The sequence below is a fragment of the Narcine bancroftii genome, unplaced genomic scaffold, assembly GCF_036971445.1.
Source record: "Narcine bancroftii isolate sNarBan1 unplaced genomic scaffold, sNarBan1.hap1 Scaffold_590, whole genome shotgun sequence".
Lineage (NCBI taxonomy): Eukaryota > Metazoa > Chordata > Chondrichthyes > Torpediniformes > Narcinidae > Narcine > Narcine bancroftii.
In genome coordinates this window covers 9,767-32,185 of record NW_027212122.1, presented here as the reverse complement: position 1 = coordinate 32,185, position 22,419 = coordinate 9,767, and the positions used below count along the sequence as shown (strand labels likewise).

General features: G+C 38.3%; 1 protein-coding gene across 3 annotated transcripts; it reads right to left on the bottom strand.

The window, feature by feature from the left end:
• Positions 1 to 382: 382 nt before the first annotated feature.
• Positions 383 to 22,106, bottom strand: LOC138751008 (ras-related protein Rap-1b). 3 transcript variants are annotated; one of them, XM_069913108.1, is made up of 8 exons: positions 21,991 to 22,086; positions 20,868 to 20,955; positions 16,668 to 16,736; positions 16,222 to 16,278; positions 14,634 to 14,774; positions 10,198 to 10,341; positions 6,128 to 6,241; positions 383 to 1,583 (listed from the first exon to the last, which is right to left on the bottom strand). In XM_069913108.1, exons 2-7 carry the CDS (start codon positions 20,922 to 20,924, stop codon positions 6,155 to 6,157), a joined length of 555 nt encoding a protein of 184 aa, XP_069769209.1. In that variant the 5' UTR covers positions 20,925 to 20,955; positions 21,991 to 22,086; the 3' UTR covers positions 383 to 1,583; positions 6,128 to 6,154. The 3 variants fall into 3 exon arrangements, with proteins under 3 accessions (XP_069769209.1, XP_069769210.1, XP_069769211.1); XM_069913109.1 differs by lacking the exon at positions 383 to 1,583 and adding an exon at positions 2,856 to 2,951 and having other exon boundaries at positions 21,991 to 22,089; XM_069913110.1 differs by lacking the exons at positions 383 to 1,583; positions 6,128 to 6,241; positions 10,198 to 10,341 and adding an exon at positions 13,751 to 14,516 and having other exon boundaries at positions 21,991 to 22,106.
• Positions 22,107 to 22,419: the final 313 nt, after the last annotated feature.

Here is a 22,419-nt window from a genome sequence, read left to right as displayed (position 1 = left end):
ACAAAGGCTAATCCTGTAAAAAAAGGGTAAAATTTGTTTCTATATGATGAAATGGGCAAAAAAGCCATTTTTTGAATGTTATGGAATCAAAGATAAAATGGTTTACTGATATAGAAGAATATTTCTAGGGACTATAGGAATTACCAAAGTTTCCCTGGCACGTTTCAATTTTAAATCAATTGCTTTTGTGCAGTATCATCAATGGAAATGCCAATTAAAGATGAATAAACTATTAGAAATATTGTCTTTTCCATCAATCCCAAGAATACATATGGAGCCCATCCCCATGTGCTGTTTTTTCGGGTTATATTCGCCAAAATTTCAAAATGGAACCACCACCAAATTCACACACATATTCATTGTGCACAATATTACATTTACAAAAAGTTAAACAGATACTTTATTTACTTGCAGTTAAAACATGACAAAACATTCAAGTGGCAGATAATTAAAAATGTACAAGCCCATTATACAAGCCCTTGCACGACAATCTAAGTTATGGAACAGAAGACATTGTACAAATAAATTGCACCTCTCTATGGAAATTAAGGCTTTTTTAAGTTTGCATTTGGCCACCTTAAAGCACATGTAGCATTCATTTTCAATTTCAAATACTGTGGCTCAATTCCTCAAATAATCTATCCAAAATTTAATGCAAAAAAGAAAAGCAGAGGCATTGTTAAATAAAATTAGCAGAACCTAGAACATGTAAGCAATTAAACTCAAATAATCATTTCTCACATTCACCATCAACCCACAGTACTCTTCCACCAAGAAACATTTCAAAACAGTATACGTGCAACATAATCACTAACAGGCAATGTCTAATGTATATTTGGTACTGAGAATCACAGTTATACTTAAGCAGGCAAAATTACAGTGAGAACCTATAATTGTAGGAGCATTTAGATCTCCAAACTTGCAAAATCTTAAAATATGTTAAAATATATACTTAGGATGTAGACCCGCACTGTACAATCCATATAAACATTGTTCCTCGTGTAAACAGAGAGGAAATTCACCAGGAAAGACATTTTCTGAAAATGTTAAAGGCAATATTATAGACCAAGAACAAAATATAAATGAGACAAAACACATTTTATATACATAGTAATAATTTCCACAGGTTGTTCTAAAATAAAAAAAATAACTAGCAATTATCAGAGCTCAGTAAAACACTAACAATTGCACCTTCATTTTAAAGAAGCTACAAATATCAAAGAAGCAAAGTTAGCTTGAGAAATCATCTAGAGATCTTTGGACTTCCACCTAAATGATGCTAAAATAGTGGTGCTTTCAGTAAATTCCAACTTTATTTGCCAAAAAAAGGAATTACTACTAATTACAAGTTTAACACAACATTGGTAAAAGGTATGATTGGCAATAACACTGAGAGTAGGGTGCAGTTTAACAGTTACCCACTAAAAGAATGTTTTGAAGTAAAAAATAGCTTTCTGTTCTCTGTGCAAAATGACTTGGGAGCTTTCATCCATATGTTGAAAGATACCACCACAGGAAAGTCCATTTTTCCAATTGTAAATGAGTTCAGTAAAGTGAAATGCTGGCACAATAGTTCATCATATCTAAAAGTTTAAAAAAAATAAAATTTAGAAGATTGAGACTGCTTAAACATATTAAAAATAAATATCAAAATAAGGAGGGAGCAGTGATTGTCAGAGTGGGCTGAGTAGGAGTACTATGGCTTTGGCTCAACGGGCTTCGGCAAGAACAGGCAAGAGATGAGGGATAGTAGGAGCTGAAGTAAGAAAGGGCAACTCTATTTAGGATCAAAAAGGAATCAGCTGGTAGGCACAGGCAAGGACAGGTTTTAGATTATTTTTCCTCTACTCAAACAGTGGGAATAGCAGCCAAGACAGGGGAATGCTCCTCGCAGAATGTGGGTTGTCAGGGAAGCCAGCAGTATCCCTGATGACTTCATCTGCAAGAAGCGTATCCAGCTCCTGACAAGCCTAATTAAGGAATTGGAACTTGAGTTGGATGAACTCCAGATCATTTGGGAAAGGGGGGGGGGTGAAGGGTTTATAGATAGGAATTACAAGGCACTATCACATCTAGGAGGCAGGAGGAGGGAAGGTGGGTGACAGTCAGGAGAGGGAAAGGGAACAGACAGGCAGTGTATGGCACCCCTGCTCTATGAATACTCGCTTTTAGCAAATTTGCTTTTATGGAAGCAGTGAGCCATAGAGAGGTTGTGTAAACACCCCAAGCAGCTTCTTCCCCAGGAACTATGATGAGATGCCAATAGATAGATGATCCTGTTCTCCTCTTGAAATGTGTGATATCTCTGGATGCAGAGAAGGCTTCTAATCTGGTAGCTGGAATTATTTAAGACTTTAGAAAAAATTAATTTTGTGGCTGGCTTTATTCAATGGGTTGTTACTATATTTATCCTCTTTTGCTCTTTTACCTGGCTTTAGAACCCCTAGATTCTCAAAAAGCAATAGCTAATGATATTACTGGGATTTTAAGGTTGGGCACAGTCCACAAAGTTTCACTTTATGGTGATGATTTATTGCTTTTTTATTTCTAATCCCGAGACTTCACTGCCTTCTATGTTTTCTCTAATTTCTCATTTTAGTCAATTTTCAGGTTACAAGTTAAATCTACACAAGAGTGAGCTTTTTCCTTTGAATAATTTGGCACCGATAAACAGTAACCTTCCTTTTAAAATTGAAAGAAATCAATTTACCTATTTGGGTGTAACAATTACTAAAAACTTTAAAACATATTCAAAGAAAATTTTCACATCTTAATCAAACACATGAAAGGGGTGTTATCAAATTCATCATCCCTTTATCAAATGAACTTTTAAAATGAACATATTACTTAATTTTTTTAAATATACCTTTTTCAAGCTTCGCCTGTCTTTCTTCTGGTCTTTTTTTTAATTCCCTTGACTCAATCTTATATGGAAGAATAAACATTCTCACCTAAATTACAAAAATTTAAAAGAATGGAGATTTTACCCAATTACAGAAAAGATATCAATAAGATTGGAAGAGTGCAGAGAAGATTTGGTAGATGTTGCCAGGAACTGATTTAGAGGGAAAGGTTCAACAGGTTTGGACTTTATTCCCTAGAGCATAGAAGAATGAGGGGAGATTTGATAGAGGTATTTCAAATTATGAGGGGGACAGTGTAAAGGTAGATAATTTTTTACCCCACTGTAGGTAGGCAAGATACAGAGGACATGAGTTAAGTGTGAAAGAGGAAAAGTTTAGGGGGAACTTCACACAGAGAGGGCTGGGAGTGTGGAATGAGCTGCCCACCGAAGTGGTGATTGTGGGCTTAATTTTAGCATTTAAGAAGAATTTGGATAGGTACATGGAATGGAGAAGTTTAGAGTGTTACGGGAATGCACATGATGTCATGAAAGTTAACATAAAAACACCAGATGGCATCAAGCTGCAACGAGACAAAAGCACATGTTGGTCAGCAGTGCAAAAAGGAAGAAACTCAAGGAGACAACAATAGAGTGAGAATAAACAGCACTGGTTTAGCAGATTTACTTTGTTACTAAATAAGCATTGAAGATAGCAGAAGGAGCTTTAAACCACAAACGCAGGGTAGGGTTGAATGGGTGGCAGAGTGGGTTCTGCTATAGTGCAGCAAAGAGCCACATTATCATCTCTCCCAAGAGTCTTGCGAGTTTCTATATGGTCGCTGCCTGTTGTCTGTGTTAGTGTAGAACTGTGTGGTCCAGCCAAAAAAAAGTTAACGGAGACTGAGTTCCCCCAAATACCTGCAAGTCAAAGCTTGTAATAGCTCAAAACCCAAAAGAACAAACCAAATGCTGTAAAAGGAAGATGATGTACCATCAATCACTCAAAAGACTATTGTAGAGACACCAACAGTCTTTCATTCACTTGAGAACGTAGAATATCCCTACTGTTCAGTTGTCCTGAACTGAGTAACGGGGGCTGTGGAACAATCACCTTTGTACAGGAGCCTGTGGGGAGGGGCCACAGGTACAACTGGCAAATAGATATGCTTGACCAGATAATTATACATGACAGTGGTTTACCACACAAGATGCATCATCGGCCATGAATTTCCCATCTCAACCAATGATATACTCAACTCCAAAATATTCAATTAAATGGTGCATAAAAGAGAAAATTGGCAAAACAAAAAACCAACAAAGGCTTTGGATTTAGAGGCCAAGACTGGAAAGCTGACCAATTCTCCACCCCCACCCCCACCCCAACCCCCACCCACAAGTAACACAATATGATCTTCCAAATCAAAACCAATCTCTGCCATCAGAAGCGGATACTACTACAGCTAGTACTACCACCTTGTTCACCTCATTTCATGAGGATGTTGACGTCAATGAGGTGTCACAGGCTGGTTCAACTAGCACGTCTCACTACTTGTCTCACTTTGCCTGTGAATTCTCTTGATATCTCTACTGCTAATGGTGATGCAAGTTGGTTTACTGAAGGGACTATTAATTGGACTGTAGAAGCCACAGCTATCAACCAGGTACTAAGGCCATCAGCAAAGAGGTACAAAATGAGGCCATGCTGTCATAGATTGTGTACTTCACCTTGAATGGGTGGCCTGAGGCTGACGGTATTACTTCTCAATTGAAAGCTTTTTTCACACAGCAAAATGAAAAGGGTTGCATGTTGTGGACAAGAACTATCATTCCCAAGAAATGGCAGGAGGCCTTGCTAAAGGACTTCCACACCAATCATCCAGGAATGGTCCAGATGAAGGCGCTGGCACACATGCATGTCAAGTGGCCATCAATTGATATAGAACAGATGGTTAGGAGATGCCACATATGCCATGAAGTGCAACCAAAAGCACCTCAAGTAAAAGCTAACATGTGGAAATGCCCATCACAACCATAGCATTGAATTCATATCGATTTTACTGGCCCATTTATGAGGGAAAACTTTCTGATTGTTGTTGATGCACACTCCAAATGTGTGGTGAATTCAGTCAACAACAATGGAAAAGACAAGTGAGAGACTATGAGGTGTGTTCACAGGTTAGAACTGGTTTCAGATAATGGGCCTCAATTTGTATCAAATGGTTTCAAGGAGTTCCTGCGAAACAACAACGTGCAGTACATATTATCTGCATCCTACCAACCTAGTGCTAACGGGGAAGCTGAGTACTTCATGCAGACTTTTAAAAGGGCAATGAAAGCAAAGAAGTCATTAAAACACTGGCAGAACTGATGTTTGGGCAGAATTGAGAACCCGACTTGCTGCAGTGCACCCAAACATTGGACTTTGTATTCAGCAGTCAACATCCCCAACCAAACCAACAAGATCTCTGGAGAGTGGAGAACAAATATTAGTAAGAGGTTACAGGGAGAATAAAGAAACATGGATAAGAGGTGAGCTTCTCAAGAAACTAAGTCCATGTTCATATTCAGTACTAGTGGGGGCACAAGATATGGAAACACATCGACCAGTTAAGAGCAATCGAGGGCCCCATTTCCATTCCGATTTCAGATTATCCCCCTGACGTTCTGTTTTTGGCACAATCCTACTATGCTGACCCTTGGGTAGCCCCAGTGCTCGTTACTGAGACACCATCATTAGTGGCTACCCAGGGGCAAGATGCTGGCCAAGCATTGGACACACAGCCAGTAGTGTCATCCAGCAAGGAGAAGTTATATGCTCCAGAAAAGTCACACTCCTGGTCGGTGTTCTTCATCCCTGAGAAGATCCAATATAGAAAGACACCCGCCAGTATATCTCAAAGACTATGTGCAGTATATCTCAAAGACACAAGGATCACCAGTGGGTCTGCTGTTTGTTATTTATATTAATGATTCAGAGTGTAATGTAGTTAGCATGGCTGGTAAGTTTGTGGCTGACAGTAAAATTTGTAGTATTGCATTTAATTACAACATTTAAAAGGAAAATGCATGAATAGGAAAGGTTTAGAGGAATATGGGTCAAATGAAGGCAAATGAGACTAGCTTAGACAAGTGGGGCTGAAAAGGTCTTTTCTGTGCTGTACAAGTTTAAGTAAAACATTCACATTTGCTTTAAGTATATATATCTACCATTGCCCATAGAATTTACTTTTCACCCCTCACAAAAAACCAACTTAGAATTGCATGCTTTTTTTTTTCTTTTACCTGGCTCAAGGTTAAAATAGGACTGTATTAAAGCAATTGGCATTTTGCTGGTTTTGGAGGCCTTCCATACACGGGTGATTTTCTGTTGATTTGTCGGACAAGATCATAAAAAATCTGTAACACAATATTTCAATGGTAAAGTGCAAGCTTTGAAACCAGATGAGCAACTGTACCCAAAAAGATACTTATTTTTAGTCTTCAAGCTGTTAAAATGTAAAATCTAGCCAGAATTTCATAAGTAAAGCTTTCCCTTATTAATGCAATAATGAAATAATCTTTTCATGATAATCTATTCAAATGAAATGGACTGTTATTACAATTCAATTGGACACACACAACATGCATCTGACTGAATAGAACAAATACCATGCAACTCAAATTCTTTCACCCAGCAACCAAATTCACAGCATGTATTGCTCAATTTGTGTATAAATTTCTTCACATACATTTTGAAGAAACTGATATATTTCACAATATCCCAATAAAAGATTGTGTTGAAAGGCATATGTTTGAAATAAAAGATATTTAACAATAAATATCATGTCATTTACTATAATGTAATCAATTCATATTTTGCATAACACTTTCTAATGTAATCTTTCACTAAATGTAATAAGTTATATTTATGCGAATTGTTGAATAGAAGCAGCAGGATAAATTGTTATGGATATAAAAATAATTGCATTGCAAACAAGATGCTTTAGAGTAAAAAGCCCAGTTTACTTTCATCTAGATAATTGCATCCCATTGTATCTTAAATGTTCAATGCTCTTCGACACAGGAAATGGCACAAATACAGTACTTTGCTGTAATCCACTAATCTCTATTTGGCACATTGCTTTTGTTAAATGGCACACATCATTATCAAGGGGAAAAGCCTGATTCAATAGTCATTTCTTTCTTTCTTAAGCTTGGCGGACGAAGATTTATGGAGGGATAATGTCATCAGCTGCAGGCTAGTTTGTGCGGGACAGGCAGACACGGTTGCAACGGTTGGAAGGGAAAATTGGTTGGTTGGAGTTGGGTGTTGGGCTTTTCCTCCTTTGTCTTTTGTCAGTGAGGTGGGCTCTGCGGTCTTCTTCAAAGGAGGTTGCTGTCCGCCGAACTGTGAGGCGTCAAGATGCACGGTTTGAGGCGATATCAGCCCACTGGCAGTGGTCAATGTGGCAGGCACCAAGAGATTTCTCTAGGCAGTCCTTGTACCTCTTCTTTGGTGCACCTCTGTCTCGGTGGCCAGTGGGAGCTCGCCATATAACACGATCTTGGGAAGGCGATGGTCCTCCATTCTGGAGACGTGACCTACCCAGCGCAGTTGGATCTTCAGCAGCGTGGATTCGATTCTGTCGGCCTCTGCCATCTCGAGTACTTCGATGTTGGAGATGAAGTCGCTCCAATGAATGTTGAGGATGGAGCGGAGACAACGCTGGTGGAAGCGTTCTAGGAGCCGTAGGTGATGCCGGTAGAGGACCCATGATTCGGAACTGAACAGGAGTGTGGGTATGACAACGGCTCTGTATACGCTTATCTTTGTGAGGTTTTTCAGTAATTTAGTAGATACATTAATATACCAACAGTATCAGGACACAGGTAGTACAGTAAAACCCCATAATCCGGCATTCAATCAAATGGAAACTCAAATAACCTGAAAAAAAATAAACTAAGCAAACAATTGTTTAGAAAATAGGAATTAATAAAGTTTTAAATAAGTCTAAAATTGTAAAAGTAAATGTTCTCCGAAGCAACACACAACCCCTTGCTTGGTTAAGAGAGAAGCAAACTTTCAGCCTGCAGAGTGCCCCAGCCATGCCCCGCCAGCAGCAGCTGTTTGAATAAAGTTTCAATAAAGTTGTTTGAATACAATGGTAGTACCCAGGATGAAGAGCCGGCCAATGCCGTTTGCCACTGGGGCGACTCTCCCAAAGTGTCTCCCTATCCCTGCCTGGCCAAACTACCTTTATTAGTATATTATTAAGTATTAAATATGCATGAATTAATGCGTATTTTACAAACCAGGTCTCCCCCTGCCGTTATATGCACGTGCGCACTATCAGAGAATATATTTTTTTAAACGTGTTGAAAGAATATGCACAATTAATAGCGGGCATGGGAAAGTCAAACTGGCAATTTATAGCAGGTGTGGGAATATAATAGCGGCATTGAAAAAACACGCAGAATTAATAACAGCCATGGGAGAAACACGCTGGCAATTTATAGTGAGCATGGGAATAGAATAGCGGCATTGAAAGAATGCACACAAATGTAGCTGTGGGAAAAATGCACCAGCAATTTACAGCGAGTTTGGGATTATAGCTAGTATCAGAATATAATAGCTAGTATCAGAATATAATAGCGGCCGTGGGAAAGGTGGACCAGCAATTTATAGCGAGAGTGGGAAGTTACAGTGAACATAGAAATATAATAATGGCATTGAAAGAATGCACACATTTAATTGTGGCCGCGGGAAAGACATGCTGGCAATTGATAGCAAGCATGGGAATGTTATAGCGAGTATCAGAATATAATAGCAGCAATGAAAGAATGGCCACAATTTATAGCAGATGGGAAATATTGATTTTGGGAATATCTCTTTGTAAAGAATGTCAAAATATTCAGGACACTCTGACTAGGGCACTGCACCTGTTAATTGCCCAGACCCATCCCTAAGGGAAGAGATTAGCATATCAAATGTCTCTGATTTGAGGTAACATTAGAATCATAACCCTGCTCAATTCTGAAGCCTTTCTTCGATCTATTTGATTCCTCTCCAAAGCTTGTTAATGTGTTGCAGCAGGATATCATCTATATAATGGGCGATTGACACCTTGGGTGTTAATTACAGAAGTTTTAACGGTGGCAGATACTGGTATGTGCTTTGTCTCATGTCTCATTTAAATGCAAATTGCTTTTACCAGTCGGAATTTAGAATAAGACACCGCACTTTTTATGCGTGCAGGTAATACAATTTTTTAAAAATATATACACAATTTAGGATTTTCTGCACATTATATGCATGTGCACATTATTTAAAAATATATATTAAAGAAACATAATTAATGATCATGTGCGCTTTATTAGGGTGAAATAGTCATGTTTCATCTGTAAACTTGGGGGAGGGAGGATTAATTATACGGCAGCACAGTTAGCGTAACGCTGTTATAGCACCAGCAACCATGGTTTGAATTTAAAGGAAGGTGCACAGAGGGCACTCACGGAGGCGAGTCTGGTTGAACAGAGGGCTTGTCCGAGACTCTTGTGTAAAGGAGTCAGGTTGCACTGAGGGTCTGACCAGGTCAATGCCACGACAACACTTTCAAAATCTCCCTATCCCTGCCTATATATTTATTAGTATTAGGTATACTACAAGGCTTTATCTGTAACAACGGGGGAGAGGAGGTTAATTAATGACAGAGACACAGTTAGCATATCGGCTAGCACAATGCTATTTCAGGGCTCAAATTACTTGATTATAATGAACTTTACATAATTAAAGACTACAATACTGATTTTTTGTTAAATCCCTTTAAATTTTGTATTGTCTTTTAAACAATGTATTCTTAATGCAAGTATATTAGTTAGGTATTAGAAGAGTGAGACTCAGTCAACCAGAAAATTCGCATTTCCAGCATCCACAATTCCCATACGTGCTGGATAATGGGGATTTTACTGTAGTTGTGTACATCTACCCATATACATACGACAGAAGGAAAAGAGAAGGGAATACCAATGTCGACAAACTGCACACCATATGATTTCGTAAGGCCTGGAACAGTTCTATAAAGTAGCCCATCAACAATCTTGGTAATAGGTCAATAAATCACATATGCAGTTAAGTCCTACTCAAGCAAGAAGACTGATCTGCAGTCAATAATGGATCAAGAAATTAAAACACATTTCACAAATCTTTTTATTTCAACCAAAGGTAGCAAACATTATCAGACATGTTTGAATTTTAATCAACAAAATGAGTGGAGATTTTCCTAATAGGATGAGCAGGTAAATCTGTTTAATGCAACATTAGAAAATGAAGATATCCTGAATATTAATGCGGAACAACAATAAATGAGGCTCACCTCATTAACGTTAATCTTTGACTTTGCAGAGGATTCTAGAAAGGCACAGTTACACCACTGTCTTGCGAGATTCTGTCCTTGTTCCTTTCCAACCACTCGCTCTTCCTCCAAATCACACTTATTACCAACCAAAATCATTGGTACCTGGAAATGAAAAATTCAATTAACAAAAGAAAAAAAAAATTAAAAGTTCACAAGCATTTCTTTATTTTCATATTATATTAAAATGCAGTTAGAAATTTATAATTAAGTACAGCTCTGACAAAAAAAATGCAGTTACACAATGTACGTTAATTTACAGTAAAAAAAACACAGGTATCCGGCATTGACGGGGATTGGTAGATGCCTAATAAATGAGTTATCTGGTTGCTTGAGATGTTAGGAGCCCAGAGGACTCCAAAACCCAGCAATAGATATTCACCCAAGACGAATGATTACTTAAACAAAAGTTGCTTTCAATTATCTTTAAAGGCGAAAACAGAATCACACTAACTTACCACGATTGACTTAACTAACCTAACTTAACCCCCTTCTAATTCTAAGCACACGTATATGTAATGTGTTTGTAAGTTCAGAAAAGTTCTTTGGTTCACAGTCCAATCTCACTTCTCATTCCTCCAAATTCACTGGTTGCAGGCAATTCTTATACTGTGGACAGAATTTAACATTTACAAAGTTCACCAACCTTTGGTGCTTGAAAGGTAAATGGTTGCTGCTCAGGAAAGTTCTTGGCGGTTTTCAGAGAGATTTGTATGCTGACGCCCACAACTGATTTCACCTCTTTCTTTCATGTCACCACAGAGTGCCTTTTTGTTTCTCTTATTCCAAGTGAAACATTAGACAGCCAGTTCTCTCCTCTTGCATGAGCACTCCTCTGAACTAAGCACTCACAACCAGTCTTCCAAATGGGTTTTCCACAAGCTTGCCAGCTTGTCCTGTTCCAGTCCCAGTTGCTGCTGCTGACTGTAACACTGTAGAACTGATCTCTGAGTCTCCCTCTCATAGAGAAAGCCTGTTTGACTATCTCTGCTTGCAAAATCATATGACCCGCCTAGAACAGCAAGTTCCACTCCAGACAGAAAGCGTCTCCGACAAGCTCTTTAATCTGTTGCCTTTTTGTAAATGATAATCCATTAGCGAAGCCTCTTGGGCACTCTTCAAAGCTTTTGGAAATACTGTTGGCCCCAACATGTCTAGCATGAGCAGAGCTCCAGTATTTTAAATAAGACTGTTTTAAAATGTTTTTATGCAACCTACACTAAAAACCCTGTCCCAATTTATCTTCCAAAAACATCTATTTTCTGTCACAAAGGCTGCAAGTTGCATGAATGGAGAACAAATGGCAAGGTGCACCAATTTTAAATTTCTGTATTTTTTTTACCTGTTTATTTTCCATTATTTTTTAGCTGGTCGTTTAAATTCCAGGTAACAGGGATTTTACCATATTTGTTAATATATCAGAGAGCATGAGCAACATACAATCAGTCCTTTTAACCCAATACCATAGAATTAATCCCAAACATTTACCTGCAGTAACCATTTAGCTCCATTAATAATTTCTTGTTTGAAAGTTCTGATCAGAAAAATAGTTTCCAAGTTTGAAATTTAAAATTGCAGAGATGGCAATTTAGGAGGTCAAGTTACAGTGTAGAAAATGTTCAGTGGGGAGGACAGGGAATTTGATTATTTTTGGATGGGGATTTTTAATACTTTAGAAAACAAATGCAACAAGATCACAGTGTTGTCTCTTTGGAACCAGATTGTAGACTTTCTGGGTAAGACTTAGAAGCCCTGTAATCAGATAATATCTTTTGAATCAGTGCAAAGCCAAATAAAGCTTGGTTGCAATACTGTAGTAAATAAAAGCAAACAATGGAACACATGGTCCAAGACAGTTCTATTCATGGGCATGTGGCATTCACAGTCATACAACAAGTACCATAAACAGCACGACAAAGCTCAAACGCTGGCAATCAAAACAAAAAAAAAAGTCCAGATCACCCTTGTCCAAGATGGCATTTGAAATTTAGTGCAACAAATTCTGCTGAATGAATGAAAAACAGAAACATTCCTAATGGTCCTGAAGCATAATGAATATGGCCTGCCTACGATTTTTCTTTAAATATTGATCACATTGATCACGCTAGATGCATTAGATTGGAGTGATTTGACAATATGGAGTCTTGGTTTTAAAGTCTAAGATTCAACAGCATTTTTTTTTAGCATCCTAACTCCTCCACATTTGCTACCAAGCTATCTGAATGTAAAATAAAATGATTGATTTAAATCTCGCAAGTTAAATTCAGGCTACTAAATTGCACTCTCAACTATCATTGGACTTATCTGTCCACTCTTATGTATAAAAGTTGATTTAATACTGGGCAACATATTGTCCACTCCATGTAAAGTGCATTACTTGCAATGAACACTCAAGCACATTTTTAGGACTTCAATATTATGGTGACATGCAGTTCTGCTTTTCAACATTTTCAAAATTACTGACGGTCCTACACAAAGTAACTTGCAAAAGAATCACATTCTTATAATACTGAGACACTTTTTTCTAAAAGAAATAATAAACCACAGTCTCTCAATTTGCTTTGCCATTCCACAAGGCAATAACTGAATGTCAACAATGTTCACTTCCTCACATTCTCCAATTTGAACATCATCAGAATACACATTCACCACCTTTAGGACTCTCCATATTCCTGTTCCACCCTCTCAGTGAAGGCTAGTATTCTATCCATTGACCATCCTTTCTGAACCTTGATATTCTTCTCCAATTACATTCTCCAATATTTTTCAATCAAAAAATTGTAAAATGCATTTTCACATTTATGCTGTGCTGCAAGGATTTTACTTTAAATAGAATGAATGGCTAATTAAAGGTACTAGCACACTACAGTTTTGTTGGCGAAGGCAAAAATCCATAAGAGCTCTGCTGGCTCAAAGAAATAGGACAAGAAATTGTCCTTTAAACAAATGTGGCACAAGAATCACAAGTTTAAAAATTAACCCACAACATAATTCAGTGAAGTAACCGATCATTACAGGCGTCAAATTGAACATGTACCACATCTGTTGAAATTATAATAAAGCCGCAAACCAGTCTCCATTAACCAAAAAAATTATTATTTTCGCGAAAGACCATAAAACATTCTTCTCATACACAAAGTCTACGAAATCAAAGCACAATTTAATGTGTGATGGGTATGCACAACAGGAAATGAGACATGCATTCTAAATACTTCTTTTGAGCCTGAACATTAATGCAGATTCAAAAAAAAACAAACATTATTAGCATTTCAACGTTTCACATCATGTGCTTTAGCCAGTACTGAGAGTGTGAGTATGAATGAGGCAGGTAAAGGGTTCCAGGAGGAAGTAGTCATTATTGGATCCAAGTCCCTGCATTTATCTGTTAGGTTTGAAGCTCTTGCAACCCAAATGAATGGTTGGTGGCAATGTGAGAACACTGCACAAGCTCAGCTGTTTTCAAAATAAATTCATTTTTTTCAGCTCAAATTTAAACATTTTCAGGTGATAGTCCTTTCTGTTTTTTCCTTTGTTTATTTTATGTTTTAAAGCAGATCAGAATATATTGTCATTAACATTCACAAAATTTGTTGTTTTGTAGCATCACAGATGCAAATATTGCTATAAATTACATTTATTTTTACAGAAATAAATAAATTAGTGCAAAAGAGAAAGTGTGGTAGTGTCTGTGGCTCATTGTCCATTGAGAAATCTGATGGCAGAGAGGAAGAAGCTGTTTCTGTAATGTTGGTGTTCAACTTCAGGTTTCTATATCTCCTTTCTCATGGTTGCAGTGTAAAGAAGGCATGGCCTGGGCAGTAAGGCCCCTCGAGGATAGACTGCTTTCTTAAAACATTACCTCTTGTAGATGTCCTTAATGGAGTGAGAACTGATGCCCATGATGGCACTGACCAAGATCACAACTCTGTACCCTTTTCCTGTCCGGTACATTTGCATCTCCATATCAGACAGATGCAACCAGTCAGAATGCTCGCCACGGTACACCTATAGAAATTTCCAAGAGTCTTGGTGACATACCAAATCTCCCCAAACTCCTCACAAGGTATAGCCACTTGAAAGCCTTCTTCGAGATTGAATTGACATGGAGGCCCCAAGATAGATCTTCAGAGATGCTGACACCCAGGAATTTGAGGTTCTTAACCCTTTCCCTGCTCAATGAAGACTGGTTTGTGTTCTGATTTCCCCCTCCTGAAGTCCACAATCAGTTTCTTAGTTTTGCTAACGTTGAGTGGAAAGTTGTTGTGACATCGTTCAACTAGCTGAAACACATGTACATTTATTCCACAACAGAAGCAAAATTTTTGTTATAGACTTTATCAAAGCAGAAACTAAACTGAAAATTCTGAATGTAATTCCTAAAGTAGGCACAAACTTACATCATCAGTATCTTTGACTCGAAGAATTTGCTCTCTCAGATCTTGCAAGTCATTAAAAGTTGATTGTGCTGTTATAGAATATACTAATGCAAAACCTTGTCCGTTTTTCATGTATAGATCTCTCATTGCAGTAAATTGCTCCTGTAATTAAAATATGGCCATATCATTTCACAATTATTAATTGCATTATTCAACAAATGTTCAAATTATCAAGTATTGCAGTGCAATTCTATGAATACTAGTTAGATAGTTGAATACAAAACAACATGCTTTGAGGGAAATCACATTTTTCAATAATACATAAATTGAACCTTTTTAGGATTTCAAATATTAAAAATTAATAACCCAGGTCAGATCAATCATCAAATCATTTCAGTCTGATTGGTTTTGGAACGAGCTTAATGATCCAAAATTTACTCACCTCGATGACTAGGGCATTAATGCAAAATACTTGTGCTTTTAGAGGTGTTTTCAGGATTCCAAACATACATCAGTTTGTGGCCTTGTCAGTTTCATAATTTATGTGATACATTTTAAAAAAAATAGGGAATATTAATGTTCCTGAAAGTCCAAAATGTATTGAACCAAAAGGGAATCAATTACACTTTTTATATAGCCATTTCATTCCAGGATATTATTCCTTTTTTTCCTGGAACATGTGCTGTGTAAAAAGCACAGAACCAGAACTGGGGTGCCGTTCCAGTCCTTTATTTTCTCGCTCAAGCCCCTAGCAAATTACCCGAACAACCTGCAGTGTAAACTGCACTGCAGGCATTTTGGGATCAACTTGGCTCACGATTTGTATTGTATACTGTAATTTTCTCAGTATACTGTGTACTATGATTTATTTTAGTGCTGCCTGCTCTCTCCTACGGCCTGCTATAACCCGTCCCAGCGGTTCGCTGCCTGTTCTCTCCTGCGGCCTGCTGCCCCTCTGTCCCGGCAGTCCGCTGCTCTGCTCTCTGTTGCTGTGGGCCGCTAAGAACCACACCCAACCCCAGCCCAAGCCCCAGTGAGGGGATGGCTGTTTACTTTCAGTAATTGATGAACTACATTTCCAGATCCCATGAACCAAGATTCCCTTTTATAAATTCTTATTTAGCCTTTACCCCCATCAAATGTTACACCACTCAACTAGTTATAACATATTCCCTCTTCCCAAATTATATCCCACCAATCACGATCTTGTCCACTTTTTAATCGTGTTGACATTCCTTTGGCAATTCTTTTCATCCTTCTCACTGCTTCCTTTCAAAAACTGTTCACAATGTAGAAGTTTGTACAAGAAAACAGTCAAAGAAAACAACTAAATTACTTTCAAAAGAAACCAAACAACTACACTTGGAATTAAAAAAGGTAAATTGCAAAGCTGAAAAGAATTTACAGCAGAATCAGTTCTGCAGCCAAACATCAGCTTCAAAAATCTCAGGGCAGGGGGTGGGGAACTAACAAAACCACAATATGGGACTTTTATCCTTAAAGGACCAAAAAAAGGCAAAGGGAATTAAACATAAATATGAAATGTAACAAATAGAGACTAATTGGGCTGAAAGGGCTTTTTGATAAAAATTCTATGCTTTTTTTTTACCGTTCCAGCTGTATCCAAGATTTCAAGCATACATTGTTGCCCATCAACTTCAACTTGCTGTCAGAAAGAAAAAGATGCTAGAATCAACAGTCGCCCCAAATGTTTTTAATTATCAATTTTAAAGTCATATCTACTTTACAGTAATAAAAAATTACAGTCAAGTTGTGGTACATTTTGTGTAAAATAAATATTTGAACTATTATTGCAATATTTTAAAGTTATGAATAAAAATATCAAATAGATTTGTACTACTAGAAACAAGACATTTCAGTCTGCATAATCCTGAACAAGATTACTCAGCATTAATAAACATGAGAAAAAGCAGTAAGAAATGCCTGCTAAATAAGCAGCCATCAGGATGAGGCTTGAAATTTTAGATCCAGATGAGATTTATCATGATCCTAGGTTTGAAAATGCATTCAAAAGACTGACCATCATAAACTCACCTTTCTGTAAGAATCCTCTATTGTTGGGTCATATTTTTCAACAAATATTCCTTGAACAAATTGTACAGTCTGTAATGTAATATAATGACTTGGTGTTACGAAAAATGTTACTATGCAAGTTGACCAAAGATTATTATCAAATTACAATATGCAATAATGAACTTGATTCAAATGCAGCATTTGAAATATAGAATTTTTCAAACATCTATAGATGCGTGCGCCACAGGGTGGGTGAGGGGGAAAATCAGGGCTGCAACTTAAATATTAAGGGGTGATCGTTTTGATGGGCTTGTACCAAAATTCCCTCAATAGTCAGTAGCAATTCGAGGAGCAGATATGCAGGAAAATCCGAGCTAGGTGTAGGAATAATAGGGTTGCATTAGTACACAATTTTAACTTCCCCAATACAGACGTGTTTTGGGTAGGGTTCAGGAAAGTTTTCTGAAGCAAATCTGGTCTCAGGAAATAAAGTGGTTAATCTGTCCATGGGAGGAAACTTTAAATTCAAATTAGTTATGGAAAAAGGTGGATGAGTACTCAAGTTGGTCATAAATTTGTGTGTGTGGGGGGTGGGGGGGGGGGGGAGGCTAATTTCAGTGACATCAGAGGAACTCTCAAATGTTAATTGGGAAAGCCTGCTTGGTACATCTGGCAAGTGAGAGGCTTTCAAAAGTGAGATTGTAAGAGTTCATGACCAGCATGTTCCTGTTGGAGTGAAGGGTGAAGCCAGCAAGTTTAGGGAACCTTGACTGATAAAGGATGTTAAGGGTCTGGTCAAGATAAGAAAATATACTATACATCAGGTGCAACCAGCTGGGATCAACCAAGTCCCTTGATGCAGGAATGAATACACAACGAAAAAATTAAGAGAAAAAGGGGTCAGGAAATATCCCTGATAGACAAGATAAAGAAGAATCCAAAAGATTCCACATATGTACCAACAGCAAAATGGTACTTAGAAAGAGAGTAGGATCCTTCAAGGAGAAGAGTGATAATCCATGCGTGAAACCACAGGAAAAGGCAGAATCAGAATTATTGTCATGAACAGGCTTCATGAAATTTGTGGTTTTGTGGCAGCAGTATTGTGCAAAACTTACTATAAATTACAATTTTGTAAATACAAGATTTTAAAAAATTACTAGAGCAAAAAGAGAAAAAGTGAGGTAGTTTTCATAGTTCATTGTCCATTCAGAAATCTGATGGCAGAGGGAAAGAAGCTGTTTTTGTAATGTTGAGTATACATAGTACACCTCTGCCCTGATGGTAGCAATGAGAAAAGGGCATGACCTTGGTGGTGAGGATTCTTGATGATACAAATGCTTTCGAGGTACCACTTCTTAAAGATGTCGGTCACGGATACCCACGATGGGGCTGGCCGAGTTTACAACTCGGTGGCCTGTTCCTGTCCTGTGCATTGGCATCTCCATTACAAATGCAACAAGTCAGAATGCTCTTGACAGAACACTTGTAGAAATTTGCAAGTCTTTGAAGACATCGCAAATCTCTTCAAACTAATCTAGCCCCTGGTGTGCCTTCTTCAACATGATGGTTCCAGATCTTCAGAGATGTTGACACCCACAGGAATTTGAAGTTTCTTACCCTCTCCACTGGTGACCCCTTGATGAGGGGTATTCTCCTGGGTTCCCTTTCTCTGTTTCCCAATGGAAAAAAACATGGATCTACTAAGCTCTGGCAAGAACTGTGATATTCAGGGGTATATCAATATTACATAGGAGGTGGTCTTTACAGTCTTTAAATGCACATTGACAAATCCCTAGGGCCTGCCTTGGTGTAGCTGGGGATTTTATGGAAAGCAAGCAAGGAGATGGCTAGGGCATTGGCAGAAATTTTTGTATCTTCATTTGTTACAGATGATGAATTGGAAAACTGGAGGACAGCTAATGTGGAAAAGATAAGGCAAGAAACTCCAGGTCAGCAAGCCTTACATCAGTGGTGGGAAAGTTGCTGGAAATTCTGAGGGACAAATTTATTTGCATTTGAAAAGGATAGGACTGATATTGGATAGTCAGCATAGATTTGTGTATGGGAAATCATGTCTCAAATTCATTTTTTAAACAAAAGATCAAGAAAGTTAAAGTAGGTGTTATCCATGTGGACTTCAGCTTTTAAGACGTTTCCTCATGGTAGGCAAGATTATATGGGATCTAGAAAGAGCTAGCGAGTTAGATACAAAATTGGCTTGGTGGAAGGAGTCAGAGGGTGCAAGTTGAAGGAATGTTTAAAAAAAAAATTAAGTCTGTGGCCAGTGGCATGCCATGGGTATTGATGCAATGTCCCTTGTTGTTTGTCATATATATTCATAATCTGGAGGAGAATGTGAGTGGCATGATACATTGGTAGATGACACCAAAATTGATGATGTGTTTGCCAGTGAAGAATGTGGTCTCAGATTAAAACAGGATCTAGATCAACTGGAAAAGAGTCAAAAGAATGGCAGATTGAAATTAACTCAGACAAACCCTACATTAGGACTAAGCTAGAATAGGTGAATTCAACATGTAAAGAGAGGAAAAAACTGGGGGAGTGGCCTAGAGTTGATAAGAGTATAGCACAGAAGATGTGGGAAATGGAGAGAACCAAATCATTAGTAAGGAGAGGGTTTTTAAAAAAAATTTAGACATCCAGCACAGTAACAGGCCATTTCGGCCTAAGAGTCCGTGCTGTCCAAATTACACCCCATTAACCTACGCCCCCCCCACCCAGAGAAAACCCATGCAGACACTGGGAGAATGTACAAACACCTTGAAGACAGCAGGGGATTCGATGCCTGGTCCAATCCTAATCGATGGTGCTGTAAAGGCATTGTACTAGCCTCTACGCCAACCGCGTTGCCCAACAAAAAGTTAGAGAGAAAATAAGTGCAAGAGCAGGTAAAGAAATGGAAGCAATAAGAAACTACTGGGAACACCTGCTCTGCTCTCATTGAATAAGACTTGGGTACATTAAAGCTATGTCAGACATTACTGAGATTACACCAGAAATATTGTCTGCGGTTTTCATTGCTAAGCTTTAAGAAAGATGCAATTAAGATAGATAAGATGCAGGAAAAATTTACAAGGGCTCGTTACAAGGCTGAGAACATTTTTTCAATACAAGGTTGAACAATGACTTTATAGAGGTTCATAAAGTTATAAGGGATATGGATAAGGGATGATTAGTCACAGTATTTTTCTCAGGGTAGGGAGTATCTTAAACTAGAGGGCAGTGGTTTAATGAGAGGATGAAAAAGTTGGGGTAGCGGTTAGTGCAATGTTTTTACAGCTCCAATGATCGGGTCCAGTCAGGGGTTCCAGACCTGTGCTAAGCAGCAGAAATTATCAGGAAAAATTGGATAAGCTAGGTTTGCCTTCCCTGGATGAAACTATGAAATTACATGATAGCAGTATATCAAATTATGGCAGGCATAAACTGCAAGATATCCAGTGCCTATTTCCCACATTGGTGGCGTCTAAAACTAGCAGGCAAAGGCTTAAGATGAGGTTTAAAGGGGATCAATGAAATACATTTCTTGCACCACAAATACCTTGCATCTGGAAGGAGTTGCCAGAGGAGGTGGACAAGGCTGGAACAATAATAAAATTGAAAAGGCATCTTGACAGGTACCTGAATGAATAGGGCATAGAGGATATGGAACTAATGTAGACAAATGGACAAAACCGTCAGCATGGATTTAATGGGTCAAAGGGCCTGCTGCACAATTATCATCATATACTGTGGTGTGAGTAAATGATAAAAGCAGAAGGGAACAGTGGGACAGTATACCATTGTTAACTGCATCAACATTAAGTGCTTGCAGGTAATACAAAAGTTGCCATACAACTACAGTGCATTTCCCCGTATCCCAAGTTCTGAATACTGAAAAGATCCAAAACCAAACTTTTTTGTGACATGGTGATGGACCCTATTGAAGGACTACGCAGTGTGCATTCATAACAGAACAAGAAATCTTGTCAATTTATAAAATCTAAGACAAAAACCATTGTTAATGAGGCACATGCCACGGCAGAAAAAGCCATTGAGGAGAATTTCCAGTGTTTGATGCTGCATTTGTCTTATTCTGTAAGAAGAGATCAAGTATTTCATGCTCAAAAAGCCTGCCGTTGCTTTTGGTTGCTTAATGTCTGTCAAAGAATTCTGCTGATGCTACTGAGTTGCTTAAAAGAATTGAACAGGCCTCACCAAAGCTGATTTCCCAACACCTCCTGAACCAAGAACCACCAGCTTATATTCACGCATTGTGTAGGGTAATCAGTAAACGTGCTTCTTGCTGCAAAGAAAGAAAATTACAAAATTGTTCTTCGAGTGCGAATAAATGTTATCTCACAAAAAAGCTATTAAAATTACACAATTCTGAATCCAAAAAAAAACCATTCAATCCAACAAACCCATCCCATAGTGACACTTCAATCTAAATATCATAACCTCGGTTTCAGCTTTGTATTTATACAGATTCCTGTTAAATACATCCATACTATCTCATAGCAAATGCCCAACCTCTTGAAGACCTTTTCAAATTTGTTTTCAATTTTAATCATTCATGTTTGGGAATCTAGTTTCCATCAAAATTAGACATAATGGGTAGTCATTTTTTCTTAATCTTGGAAGCCTCTGTCCTGCTACACTATTGTCAAACTTCCTGACGGGCATAACTTACAGTTTATTTTAATTTCCGGCATGTACAACAGGATCCCACCATCAGACACATCTTCCCTTTTTCTCCCCTCTCTGCTTTCCAAAGGGACCACTTCCTTCATGACTCCCCACCAATTGCTCCACCCCCCCACCAGCCACAAGAGGTGCCACACTTGCACCCACATCTCCTTTCTCACTACAGTCCAGGGCCCCAAACAGGCCCTTTGTGGCTTTCTCTACATCAGATAGATTGGGAGCAGACTGGGAAATCACTTCACTGAGCACCTTCTCTCTGCACCAGTGACAGAGACCTCTCAGTGGCCAACCATTTCAGTTCTACATCACACTCCCATAATCACATGTCCATTCATGGCCTCATGTACTATCCCACCAAGACCACTCGTAAATTGGAGGAACAACACATGATTTTCCATCTGGGCACTCTCCAGCTGGATGCCATTAACGTAGACTTTTTCAGTTTCTGCTTATCTGCTCTCTTCTCCTCCCCCCCATCAGATCTTTACTCCTTTCTCTCTATTCACCTAGCCATCCCTCCTCCCCTTACTTGCTGTTGTCCCCTCCCTCCCTTCTCCACCTATTACTTCCTGCCTTTGCAACCACGCCTCCCCCTTACCCTTTTATTCGAACACCTGCTGACATTTTTCCATACCTTGATGAAGGGCTCACGCCCAAAACGTCGGTTATGTATTTTTTATCTTTGCTATATAAAGGACACGATTTGACCTGCTGAGTTTCTCCAGCTTTGTGTTTTTACTAAAAAATAACCTTCAGTACTGAAGACATTGTCCTAGCCCTAGCGAGTGGAAAAATACACAAATAATTTAAAGGTTAAGCTAACATTTCCAATCTAAATTCAACTGAAGTGGACACTGAGAATAAGAATGGGTGTTCTCTACGAAGCTCAATATAAAGTTCAAACATGAATAAAAGCTGCTTATGCAAAGTATTGACTCCAACAACATCCGTTGCATTATTACTCCAACCATTTATGGGCAAGATTGATGGATTTTAAAAAAAAGTACTGTATTTTAATAAAATACAAGATCAGCATTTGTTTAAAATTTTAAGTTCTATTTTT

What these genes read in the sequence shown, in the direction of transcription:
- LOC138751008 (XM_069913109.1), bottom strand. Translation starts at nt 20,924, where the DNA reads ATGCGTGAATATAAGCTGGTGGTTCTTGGTTCAGGAGGTGTTGGGAAA. An exon ending in GAGTCAAAGATACTGATGAT is followed by an intron (nt 10,342 to 14,633) that starts GTAAGTTTGTGC and finishes TTTCATTTCCAG; the next exon opens with GTACCAATGATTTTGGTTGG. An exon ending in CAAAGATTAACGTTAATGAG is followed by an intron (nt 6,242 to 10,197) that starts GTGAGCCTCATT and finishes ATTGTGTTACAG; the next exon opens with ATTTTTTATGATCTTGTCCG.